General features: G+C 40.8%; 1 protein-coding gene across 2 annotated transcripts in view; it reads right to left on the reverse strand.

The window, feature by feature from the left end:
• The window catches only part of HELZ (helicase with zinc finger), a 176,096-nt gene that overhangs the window by 40,734 nt on the left and 122,945 nt on the right, over nt 1-12,417 (reverse strand). For both annotated transcript variants that reach the window (XM_062215686.1, XM_062215687.1), the window contains exons 25-27: nt 7,381-7,432; nt 6,169-6,359; nt 4,334-4,541 (exon numbers count right to left, since the gene is read on the reverse strand). In XM_062215686.1, coding sequence (XP_062071670.1) covers nt 4,334-4,541; nt 6,169-6,359; nt 7,381-7,432 — 451 coding nt within the window. The remainder of the gene's footprint in view (nt 1-4,333; nt 4,542-6,168; nt 6,360-7,380; nt 7,433-12,417) is intronic.

Below are 12,417 nucleotides of genomic sequence, written 5' to 3' on the forward strand. Positions count from 1 at the left end.
GAAATTCATAACAGAAAAATTCTTAGAAAATTTCCAATAATTTAAAAACTCATCTTTCTAAATAATTCATGTATCTAATAAGAGGAATTAGAAAGCATACTGAACAAAATGAAAATGAAAATATAACCTGTCAGAATTTGTGGAAGAGATACCCAAAGAAGAAAATTATGAAATATCCATATTAATCTAAGCTTTCATCTTTACAAAATATGTGTAAAGTCTATATACTATTTTCTTTGTTTTTAATGATGAAAAATTAAAGAACTAAGAAAAAACAGAGAGATACTCTGTTTATAAGTCAGAGGCTCAATATTATCATCAGTTCTCTCCCCACATTGACCTAAGGATTCAACACAACCCTAGTCAAAATCCCAGCTGGGTTTTATATTTGTATAAACTGACATTTATTCTAAAACGTACATGGAGGGGCCAGCACTGTGGCACAGCAGGTCTTGTAGCAACCAGTACACTCCACTTCCCGTGCTTCTCCCTGCTAATGTCCCTGAGAAAGGAGCAGAGGACAGCCCAAGCCTGAGCCCCTGCTACCCTTGTGGGGACCCAGATGAAGTTTGACCCCTGGCTTTGACCTCTCCAGCTCAGGCCACTGCGACCATCTGGGGAATGAACCAGTGACTGGAAGATCTCTTTGTCTCTCCCTCTCTCTGTCATTTTGCCTTTCAAATAAATGAAATAAATCATGAAAAATAAAATAATATATATGGAAATGGAAAAACCTGGAATACACAATTCTGGAAAGAAGAACATGTAGTAGGACCTCTCCATCCTGAACTCAGGACTTCTACAAAGTTATAGTAATCAAGACAGCACAGTTAGCATAAACATCACCAGTGCAGTCCATGGATACATCAACTGATTTTCAACAAAGGTGTCAAGGTAGTGTAATGAGGGAAATCAGGGTTTTCAACAAATGGTGTTGGAACAACTGCACATACAAAATAACAACAAAAAACCCTCAATTCTTATATCATATATAAAAGTTAACTAAAAATGAATCTAACATAAGAGCTCAAACTAAAACTTCACAAGAAAACATAACAGGGGGCTGGCGCTGTGGGGCAGTGGGGTTAACGCCTTGGCCTGGGGCGCTGGTATCCCATGTGGGTGCCGTTTTGAGGCCTAGCTGCTCCACTTCCGGTCCAGCTCTGCTGTGGCCTGGGAAAGCAGTGGAGGATGACCCAGGTCCTTGGGCCCCTGCACCCGCGTGGGAGACCCAGGGGAGGCTCCTGGCTCCTGGCTTCAGATCAGCGCAGCTCTGGTCATTGCGGCCAACTGGGGAGTGGACCATTGGATGGAGGACCTCTCTCTCTACCTCTCATCTCTCTGTGTAACTCTGACTTTCAAATAAATAAATAAATCTTTAAAAAAATAACATAATCTCTGTGACTTTGGGCTAGACAAACATTTTTATATACAACATCAAAAACAGAAACAAACTGATAAATTGGACTTCATCAAAAAATACAAACTCTGGTCTTTAGAAAATACTATTGAAAAAATAAAATGGAAAAGTAATATTCTTAGAGAAAACATTTTCAAAACATGTATGTGATTAAAGATTTGTATATAAAAAATATATAAAGAACTCATAACTCAGTGAGACAGCTCAATAAAAATATGCAAAAGGTATGAATATGAAGATGAATACTGTCACCAAAGAAGATACACACATGACAAACAATAAAGAGATACTTAGCACGGGACATGAAAATTCATACTACAATGAGGTAACATCAGATACCCACTAGAAGGGTAAACTTAAGACAACTGGTACTACCAAGTGCTGGTAAGAATATAAACATCTGGAAATCTCACATATGAATAGTAGAAAGAAAAAATAACATGGCAGTTTCTTATGCGTTAAATACATACACAACATGCCCAGCAATCTCACTCCTAGGTATTTACCCGAGAAATAAAAACACGTTCACACATATGTTCATAATAGCCAAAATAAATAACTGACATTTCCATCAACTGACAGAGAGATGGATAAACACACTGTGGTGCATCCACCTAATGGAATACTAATCAACAAGGAAAAAGGACAAATCAGATTCAACCTGAAAGAAGACTGAAAGTATTAATCTACATAAACAAAGCTGGCACACAAACAACTCTATACGATATGATTCCATTTATACGACACACTACATCTGAAAGCACAGGGCCAAAAGTCAGGTTAGAGATTGCCCAGGGCTCGGAGGTGGAGGATAGGACTGCCTACAAAGGGGCGTGAGAGACCTTTTCAAGATGGTGTAAAGCCTGAAATTTTGATTCTGCTGGTAGTTAACAATTCTGTGTATTTGTTAAAACTCGTCAAACTGTATATTTACAAGGAATGAACTTTCCTGTATGAGGGTACTTTAAAAAGTTCATAGAAAATGGGATTAAAATATGTTTATTTTGATACAAACCATGTATTTTTTTTTAAAGATTTATTTATTTGAAAGTCAGAGTTAGAAAGAGAGAAGAGAGGCCTTCCATCCACTGGTTCACTCCCCACTTGGCTGCAACGGCCAAAGCTGCAACCGATCCAAAGCCAGGAGCCAAGAGCCTCCTCCAGGTCTTCCAGTGCTGGTGCAGGGGCTGAAGGACTTGGGCCATCTTCTACTGCTTTCCCAGGCCATAGCAGAGAGCTGGATCAGAAGTGGAGCAGTGGGGTCTCGAACCGGCACCCATATGGGATGCCGGCACTGCAGGCGGCGGCTTTACCAGCTATGCCACATTGCCAGCCCCTGTATTATTTTCATAATGCATATTTTCCATGAACTATCTGAAGAACCTTCATATGCCTGGATTTCAATTTTTTGTGTGTGCCAAAATGATCTTTTTAAAAATTTATACAAGCTAGAGACTGATTCTATCCACCAGTTCACTCCCCATATGCCCACAATGGCCAAGGCTGGGCTGGGGCCTGAGTACAGAATGCAAAACATATTGCCAATGTAGGTGGCAGGAACTCAACCGCAGGAGCCATCACCACTGCCTCCACGGTCTGCATTAGCAAGAGTCTGCAATCCGGGCACGGCACTGTGGCATCCCCTATGGCCGCTGGTTTGAGTCCTGGCTGCTCTACTTCTAATCCAGCTCCCTGCTATTGGCCTGGGAAAGTAGCAGAGGATGGCCCAAGTGTATGGGCCCCTGCTCCAATGTGGGAGACCTGGAAGAAGCTTCTGGCTCCTGGCTTCAGCCTGGCCCAACCCTGGCTGTTGCAGCCATTTGGGGAGTGAAACAGCAGATGGAAGATCTCTCTTTCCCTCTCTCTCTCTCGCTGTAACTCTGCCTTTCAAATAAATAAATAGATTTTTTTTTTTTTTTTTGACAGGCAGAGTGGACAGTGAGAGAGAGACAGAGAGAAAGGTCTTCCTTTTTGCCGTTGGTTCACCCTCCAATGGCCGCTGCAGCCGGCGCGCTGTGCTGATCCGAAGGCAGGAGCCAGGTGCTTCTCCTGGTCTCCCATGTGGGTGCAGGGCCCAAGCACTTGGGCCATCCTCCACTGCCTTCCCGGGCCATAGCAGAGAGCTGGCCTGGAAGAGGGGCAACCGGGATAGAGTCCTGCGCCCCAACCGGGACTAGAACCCGGTGTGCCAGCGCCTCAAGGTGGAGGATTAGCCTGTTAAGCCACGGCGCCGGCCAAATAAATAGATCTTAAAACAAAACAAAATATAAAGCGAGTCTGGAATTAAGGGCCTAAAACAAAAATCAGACCTAAGTACTCTGATGCTGGATGCTGGCATCTTAACCACAAGGCTGAACCCCTGAGCTTACCTTTTAGTTGCATTTATGATGAATTTTTTGCTGTACCCTGGTACATAAATTTACTTCAATAAATTTGACTAGAAAATGCAGCAGGTAATTTTTTTCTTGTTTGTACCTCTAGCAGATTTCCATAGTAAATCACTACTTTACATCAACTAATCCACAACAACATTAATGCTTAGTATGCCACAAAAATATCTGTGGTCAACAAAATGTTTAATAGGAGAGTGATTTTCATCTCAAGTTTAAATGACTACCATTTAAAACATTCTAAGTAATAATATTTAATAGTTTTTCAGGAAATTGGTAAAACCAACCACAAAGTGGTAAAGTTTAACCTAAAGGACCCTCTGAAACTACATGCAAATTTTGTATCTATGCAAATGCTTGTATCTTAAGGAAACAAAATCCATGGTTTTTATATCACAGTCTCCCCCAAGGTGATCTATAATCCATAAAAAAGTTAACTATCCTACTATTAAAGGAACTCTCTATGTGGATAACACTTTGCAGGTCTTAAGCTTAGAAAAACAAGAGCAGCCAAGCAACTCACCGTTTCGATTCTGCTCGTGCTGATCCTTCTCTGGATGCTGATTTTGTGGCTGCCCTATGCTGACAGGAGGGTGATGTCCAAGGCCATAAGGTATAGGAGAGCCCCGTCCATGTGTCTGTAGTAGGTTCATATTGTAGGCCATTGCTGCCTGATGGGTAATAATTCGAGGATCAACTGCAAACCTACCCTGGTATCCTGTCCATGGTACCTAGGATATTATAAGAAATAAAAAATTACATTAAATATGTTTTGGAAGGCAAACAGCTATAGTGTTGTTGAACAGGAAAAAGTGCATGCACACACTAAGTGTGTTAATCCGATCAAAATGAATACTAAAGTTGATGTTAATAGCAACTGATAGAATTATAGCTGTCTTAACTGGCCAGAAAATGCCTCCCTGAATTTTAGTGTGAAGGGAAAATGGATCATGTTTCAGGTAACAAAGAAACTGAGGACTTAAAATTGGTAATTATTCCTTAAGGCAGGCAATCATGTTATACTTTTGAGTCACTTCTCTTCAATATGAATTTCTACATGTCAGAGATTACCATGAAAATTGCCTTTTTAAGTCATAACTGCAAAGCTACATAGCTTAATAGACTGAGAGAACAGGGAAAATTTAAGAAAGAAATCACTCTAAGAAGTCACAACTCAAAACATAGGTATTCCAACTTCATATGAATAAACCATATCATTTAATGTTCATTTATTGCAGGTAAAATTCAAACAGCACATTAATTTGTACTTTTGATTAATTCAACTCCATCTTAAAAACAAGGCAGAAAATACTTAGGTATATCTAAATATATAATCTCTGCATATTTACATAAAAGCAGTAAGTAGGATGCCATCTGAGCTGCTGCCCCTATTACTTTATTGTAATGTTAACCGTTAAATGCAATCTCTTGGAAAACTTGCATAATAAAAGCCTCTCTGACCAAGTAAAATATAAACCCTAAGGGACTCCTATACAAAGTAGATGAGGTACTGTTGCCAGGCTGTCCAGGAAGAAATAACTCAATCTACAGTTGGCGGGCACCACTAACATACTTCTTACTGACAGTTAACTCTCTTTATCCTTGGCTGCCACGTTTGTGAGACCACAGCCAGCATGGCTCAGGTATGTCTGCAATTAAGCATTTTTCCAACCTGGGGTCAAAGATCTTTGGCAATGATCACTTCTACTTGAAATTACAATACTTGGCTTAAATGAAAAAAATTGTTTCCCAGGCTAATATTTCTGAATTTGAAAATATATGCATAAGAAGCAAGTAACAAAATTACTAAAATACTCAAAAATGTCAAAGGAAATAAAACTGGGTTTACAAACAAGATGGAAGCCTTCTAAAACTCCACAGTCTCAGAAAGGATTTGGTAATGTTTTTAAGCGGCAGTGAGATTTTATAAGGCAAATAGCATCTCAGATATATTGAACCATCGGACAACTAGAGTAATCCAAGCCTCTCTACCTCCTCCAACGAGTTATCTTTCTCAGAAGAATAAAGAGCAAAAAATAAAATAAAAACATCACTTCACAAAACAAGAGATCAATTTTTCTTCAGTAGAAATACTTTAAAAGAATGCAAAGGGATCTAAAACAAAGCCTTTAATTTACAGGATTTCCTCATAGTCACTGATAATCAAGAAACAACAATTCACATTTCTTTGAGGATTTCAAAATCGAGAAGGTTAAAGATATGAGTTGCTTTAGAAGAAGCTATGGCACTGAAAAGTTAAACAAAAAGAGGTTGGTGGAAGGCTCTACGGGATTGTCACTAATTTAGTGAAGCCTACTTTGCTTTACCCAATAGAAAGAATTTTAAACATCCACTTACAGGTAAAGGCACCGACATAACTACATTCCCTCCATAGACAGCAGGTACATAAAGAATACTCGTCCCAGTGTGAGGATCTATTCTTTGAACGGGGCTTGGAGATTTTCCCAAATTTGGGTGAGGTCCAAGAGGGGGTGGAGGAGTAAATGCTCTAATAGGATTGCCAATAAGTACGGAAGGATTGGGCTGAACTGGAAAATAAACAGAAAAGGTGGCACTCAACAGCTGTACAAATTCACCTAGACAAAAATAATTTAAATTATCCAACAGTAAAATATATTTCCCAGGTTTGCCATAAGTAATCTTATAATTAAAAAAAATTATCACTGTCAAAGAGTGGGCATGTTTAAAAACTAGGCACTTGCTGGCGCTGTGGCACAGCAAGTTAAGCCTCCACCTGCAATTAACAGCATCCCATATGGGTGCCGGTTCGAGTCCTGGTTGCTCCACTTCCGATCCAGCTCCCTGTTAATGGCCTGGGAAAGCAGTGGAGGATGTCCCAAGGGCCTGGACCCCTGTACCCACATGGGAGACCCAGAAGAAGCTCCGGGATCCTGGCTTCAGCCTAGCCCAGCCCAAGCTGTTGCCAGCCATTTGGGGAGTGAACCAGAGGGTGGAAAATTCTCTGTGTGTTTTTTTCCTCCTCTCTCTGTAACTCTGCCTTTCAAATAAATAAAAAATAAATCTTAAAAAAAAAGCACTTTGTAGGATTCCTTAGGTTTAGCTACAGTTTTCTTTGAATAAACAGCATAATCCCAGCTATACTCTGGGGAGGTGGAGATGCTTCCTCCAAGAAAGAAAACCAGGCGCACACACACATTCCCAGGAAGAGGCTTCTAAGATGAGGAAAACATGTACCAGTTAGATAAGATAAACTTTATCTTGAAACTTGAGCGACCTCACATTTGTAGAACATAAATATTTTCCAAAAACTTATGTTAAATAAAAGGCTGAAATGTTTTTCCTCAAAACCTCTAGGATATGTACATTGATTCTTAAAACAAATAAAAAAGTTCAGTCTTTTCCAAAATGACACACCAATGAATTTTTATCAAGACCAAGTGTGTTGAATAAAAGAATTAATTAGGTGAGGTTCCAAAGTGTGTGTATATGAGAAAGACTCTCTCCCCACTCTCTTCTTTCCTATAGTGAAATTTGGCATAAATCTCTTGTATCACAATAAATTTCCACAGGGCTAACATTCCTACTTACCAATCCCATCACTCTGGAAATGATCATTCTGCGTATGATGGAGGCTTTTCCCCTTTAAAGAAAAAGACAAATATATAATTTAAACATGTTTAATGTTAGGGAACAACAACCATTTTCCACTGATATACAAATTAGATGTGAACAGCAACACTTAAAATTTTAAGCTGTGAGTCTGTAATTAATAACCATTAGACTGCTTTGAGCCAAATTTTAAAAAAAAAATTTTAATTGATTTTATTATCTGAAAGGTAAACAGAGACAGAGATCTTGCATCTGCTGGTTCACTCCCCAAATGCCTGTAAGATATGAGGTTGGGCCAGGCCTACGCCAGGAGCTAGGAACTCAATACAGGTCTCCCATGTGAGTGGGAAGGACCCAAGTACTGAGCTATCACTGGTGCTTCCCAGGGCATATATGGGAATCAGGACATAAACTCAGGACATAAACTGTATCCAATATGGGATACAGACAACACAAGCAGTGTCTCTGCCGCTGCACCAAATGCCCATAGCACCCCACCAACATCCTTTTTAAACATCAAGTTATGGCCATCTCAAATAATACTGCTCAACCTCAGGTTTCTGTAGTTTCAAATTAAAGCTATCTAAAACTCTTTAATGGATTTTTCTTACAAAAAGAAACACGCAATCAGTATGACTGAAAACTAAATTCTTTTTCCTTACAGCTTCTCTATAAATTTTTTAATTAAATGACAAAACATAAAAACTGCTTTTCAAGGGAAAGATGTCAGTTTTCAATTCTTGAGGATAAAAATCTTTAAAACAGTAACGAGAACGTAAACATGGTTTTGGATTTGTGCTATTCCAGTACGACTCATGGCATCTTAAAGTATAAAATTTACTAAAGGAACAGGAAGAGACACTGCCATGAATTGCTTCAGAGAGAATACAGCTAATTGCTAGAGAGCAATTTGGCAACATATATCAAAAGTATCCAAATGTGCAGATCCTTTAATACAGTAATTGCACTTCCAGGAACTTATCCAAATGAAATAATCACGGGTTTGGACGCAGATGTTCATCACAGTGCAGTTTATATGTGTGATGAATGTTAACAATCCAATATCCATCAATGAATTATTTATTAAATAAGCAATGGCAGATTCATATAATGGTATATTAGTCTAGCGTTGCAAGTGATTAACATTTGAGCAAGTACAGTATTCAAAGAGGCAATGATTAGGAATTTCTGGACTATAAGAAAAATCCTGGGAACAGACATTTAGCCAAGTGGTTAAGATGCCTGTGTCCCACAGGGAGTCTCTGGTTCAGTTCCTGGCTCTGGCTCTCAACCCCAGCTTCCACAGTGCAGGCCCTCGGAAGCAGCAGTGAAGCTACAGAAGCTGGGTCCCTACTACCCCCGTGGGAGACCAGCACTGAGTTCCCAGTTACTTGCTTCAGTCCCTGTAGATGGGAGCAGGTCGCCCTTTCTCTTTCTCTCTCTCTCTCTCTCTCTCTCTTCCTTTCAAGAAAAGTTTATCAGAAATATTTCTCTTCCTGTTGGTTAAATGTAACACAATTCACCTTTAGACACACAAAAATTTATCTGTACAGTGAGTCTGAAAACTGAGAAAAGGATAATATTGATAGCAGGAAGAAAAATTCATCTTGGCCTCAGCAAAAATATAGTGATGTTTCACATCATTAACTTACTATTTACTAACAGTCAGAAACATTCAACATTCAGACTAATAGTAAACATGGCAGGTTTAAGACCAACTGGGTATGGGTGGGCAAGGGCACCTAAGATCCACCCCTTAAAAAGTCAGAAAAAATAAGTCAAAAAGAATCACAGTTGCTCCATAAACTGGAAGAGGAAAAAACGTTAGTGATTGGCACCACCTAACAAACTTCTGAGGAGCATGTAAGTGATAAGAAAAGCACACAGAAGAAAGGCGAAAAAGGCAAACACAGAGGTGGCAGAAGTAGGGGGAGATCAGAAGCAGAGCCAACTGGAAGAAACAAGAGGAGCAGTCAGTCAGCAGCACACACGCTGCAGGGGAGAGAGCCAGTGTCACAGAGATAAGATCACTCCAAGAAGGCGAACAGGCCACCGAGACTTCTTAGCCTCCAAACCTACGGCTGCAACTTGCTAACCACCCATTAACCAGGGCTAACCATGTAGCACGGGAGAAAACCCAACAGTTTAGCTGAAGTGGTAAACAGAATGCCTCCCCCCAACCCCGCCAAGATGCCTCAAACCCTGTGAATACATCAAGTTAAGTGTCAAAGGCGACTAGTGGAAATAATTAAAATTGTGGGCTTAAAACTAGGAAGACCACGCTGGGTGGACTCAACCTAATCATGCCAGCCTGAAAAGCAGAGTTTTCTGGCTGGAAACCAAGTTCTGCACTGGAGAGGAAGTGAGCGATGTGAGGGGAGTCAGAGAAGCTCCCGGAGAGAGGATTCAGGCACTGCCGCCTGGGAGATGTGTGGAATACATCTGAGAAATTGACCAGCCTCATAAGCTATGAATGACTCTGCTAACAGCCAGCAAGGAAACAAGGACATCAGTCCTACAACCACGAGGAACAAGCATCAGCCAGCAATGGAGGAGCATCGAAGCAGATTTTCCCAGCACCTCCAGGGAGGAGCCCTGACAGCCGGCACCTTCTGAAACCCGAAGCCAGAACCCAACCAGGCCACAGGTGGGCCTGTGACCCACAGAACTGAGATGATAGCTTGTGTTGTTTTAGGGTTGTACGTTTGTGCTAATTTGTTACAGCAGCAATAGAAGTTTCATAGAGTAAGCAGAGTTGCGGGTAACCCTACACTGTGAACTGGACACACGCTAGCCAGGAGACATCAGCACTTGGGGGCTATCACAAGAAAAGCCCATGGCATAATTGCACATCTGCAAGTGTAACTTAGCCTTCTACACAGTTCTACAGAGAGCAGAATCCTCTGGCATATTCTGATTTAGAAGGTAACTACAGAGCAGTAAATTTACTTTGGTTTATACAAAATACATAGTATTTGGTATCTTGTAAACAAAATAATAATGTAGCAGTAAGTCAGAGCTAACTAGCTTACTAGTCATCCCATAATAATGAATAATAATAATTCCAAACTAATTTCATTCTGCTAAGAAATCTTGGAAGGGGCATGTACCTTTGTAGAATGCTAATTAATGCAAGGACTTTTGTCAGCAAATGTAGGTCATATCATCTACCATTCGTTCACTCACGTTTACGTTTTCATTCACTTGCTCATATTTTTCCAATGTTTGCTGAGGACCTGCCATACGTCCACCGTGGGTGGGCTCTGGGGCCTCGGGGAAACAAGGCTGACACATCTGATGAGGGACAGTGAAACACAACAGAAGCAGCAAGCTACAGACAGGGAAAACCAACAAATGGAAACCTAGAAAACGACGCTATGGTCCTCAGAGAGCTGTCTCCTCTGAGTAGCTTTTATAGTGCAGACAAATGAATCTAGCCCATTTTAGCAAAGCTTGCAAATGCTGATCCCAGCAACTGGCCTGGGAGTAAGTGCAGGGAGGGCAGGCAAATGGTTCCATGCGTGTGCACTGCACAGGCTCCCATGAAACACATGCGTGCCCTCTGCTGTAATGGACCTAAGAGAGTGAGGCCAAGAAGGGCTGGCACCCGTGACCTGCGCCTGGATCCCTGGGTATCTTGTATTGTCTTAGGACAACAGTTACTGGATTACTGCAGAGCTGCGGGTCTGTTTTGTTGTTTAAAAAAGGAAGCACGTTTCAGAGGATTTTTAACACTCACAGACCCTGCCAATGATTTTATCTACATGAAATGTTACTGAGCTTTGAAATCTTATTATAACATGAAAGACACCAATTTTTAAGATTTCATATGGAATTGGGTTACATTAAGAAAACTTGAAATTATATGGCTTAGTAGCACATTCTCAGAAATAACAACCTTCTCTACTAGTGAAATAAATCCCCATTCATAAAGAGACTCTAGCACGTGAAGTAACTGGAATGTGCTTCAAAATTCCCCACACATGAGGGTGGCCATGAGGGAAGCAGGATATAGATGAAGCAGATTAAGTTGATAACCAAGGAAGCCTCATGATAAGGGATTGATTCATTATCCTATTCTGTCTACTTTCGCATGTTTTTGAAAATATCCATCACAGAAAAATAAATAAAAAAGATTACAAATTCAAATCTCAAACAATTTAATGGAAGTAAAATAGAATACAGGTGGGGGTGGGGGAGGAGATTATGGTGACAAAGATAGCCTGTGACTCGTTATACATCTGTTATGTAAAATTACTAATCCTATCGTGTGTGTAATAATAATTTTAAATGGTCAAGCACATATGAATAATTTGGCGAACTACTTGTGTTAGTGACACAGAAAATAACCAAGAACATCTATAGGATCAGTGAAGAAAAATTTCTGGACAGTTCTTTTAAAAATTTGGGGAGCGGGACTAGCATTGTGGCACAGCAGGTTAAGCCATGGTCTGCAGCACTTGCACCCCGTATGGGCACTGGTTCAAGTCCCAGCTGTTCCACTTACAATCTAGTTCCCTGCTTACCTGCATGGGAAGTTAACAGAAGATGGCCCACCCACATGGGAGACCTGGAAGAAGCTCCTGACTGGCTGTTGTAGCCATTTGGAGAGTAAACCGGCAGATGGAAGATCTCTCTCTCTCTCTCTGTCTGTCTCTCCCTCCCTTTCTCTCTGTAACTCTGCTTTTCAAATAAGTAAAATAAATCTTTAAAGAAATCTGGGGGAGAAATGGGCATTCGGCACAGTGGTTAAATCACCACCTGGGATAGCTCCATCCCATTCAGGAGTGCCTGGTCTGAGTTCCAGCTGCTCTGCTTCTAACCCAGCTTCCCACTAACGAACATCATAGGAGACAGCAGATGATGGTTCAAGTACTTGGGTCCTTGCTGTCCATGTGGGAGACCTGGATGAAGTTCCAGGCTCCTAAGACTTGATCCAGCTCTGGCTATTGCAGGTATTTGGAGGTGAACCAGCAGATTGAAGATCGATCTCTCTCTCTCTCTCTCTATATATAT

The sequence above is a fragment of the Lepus europaeus genome, chromosome 18, assembly GCF_033115175.1.
Source record: "Lepus europaeus isolate LE1 chromosome 18, mLepTim1.pri, whole genome shotgun sequence".
Lineage (NCBI taxonomy): Eukaryota > Metazoa > Chordata > Mammalia > Lagomorpha > Leporidae > Lepus > Lepus europaeus.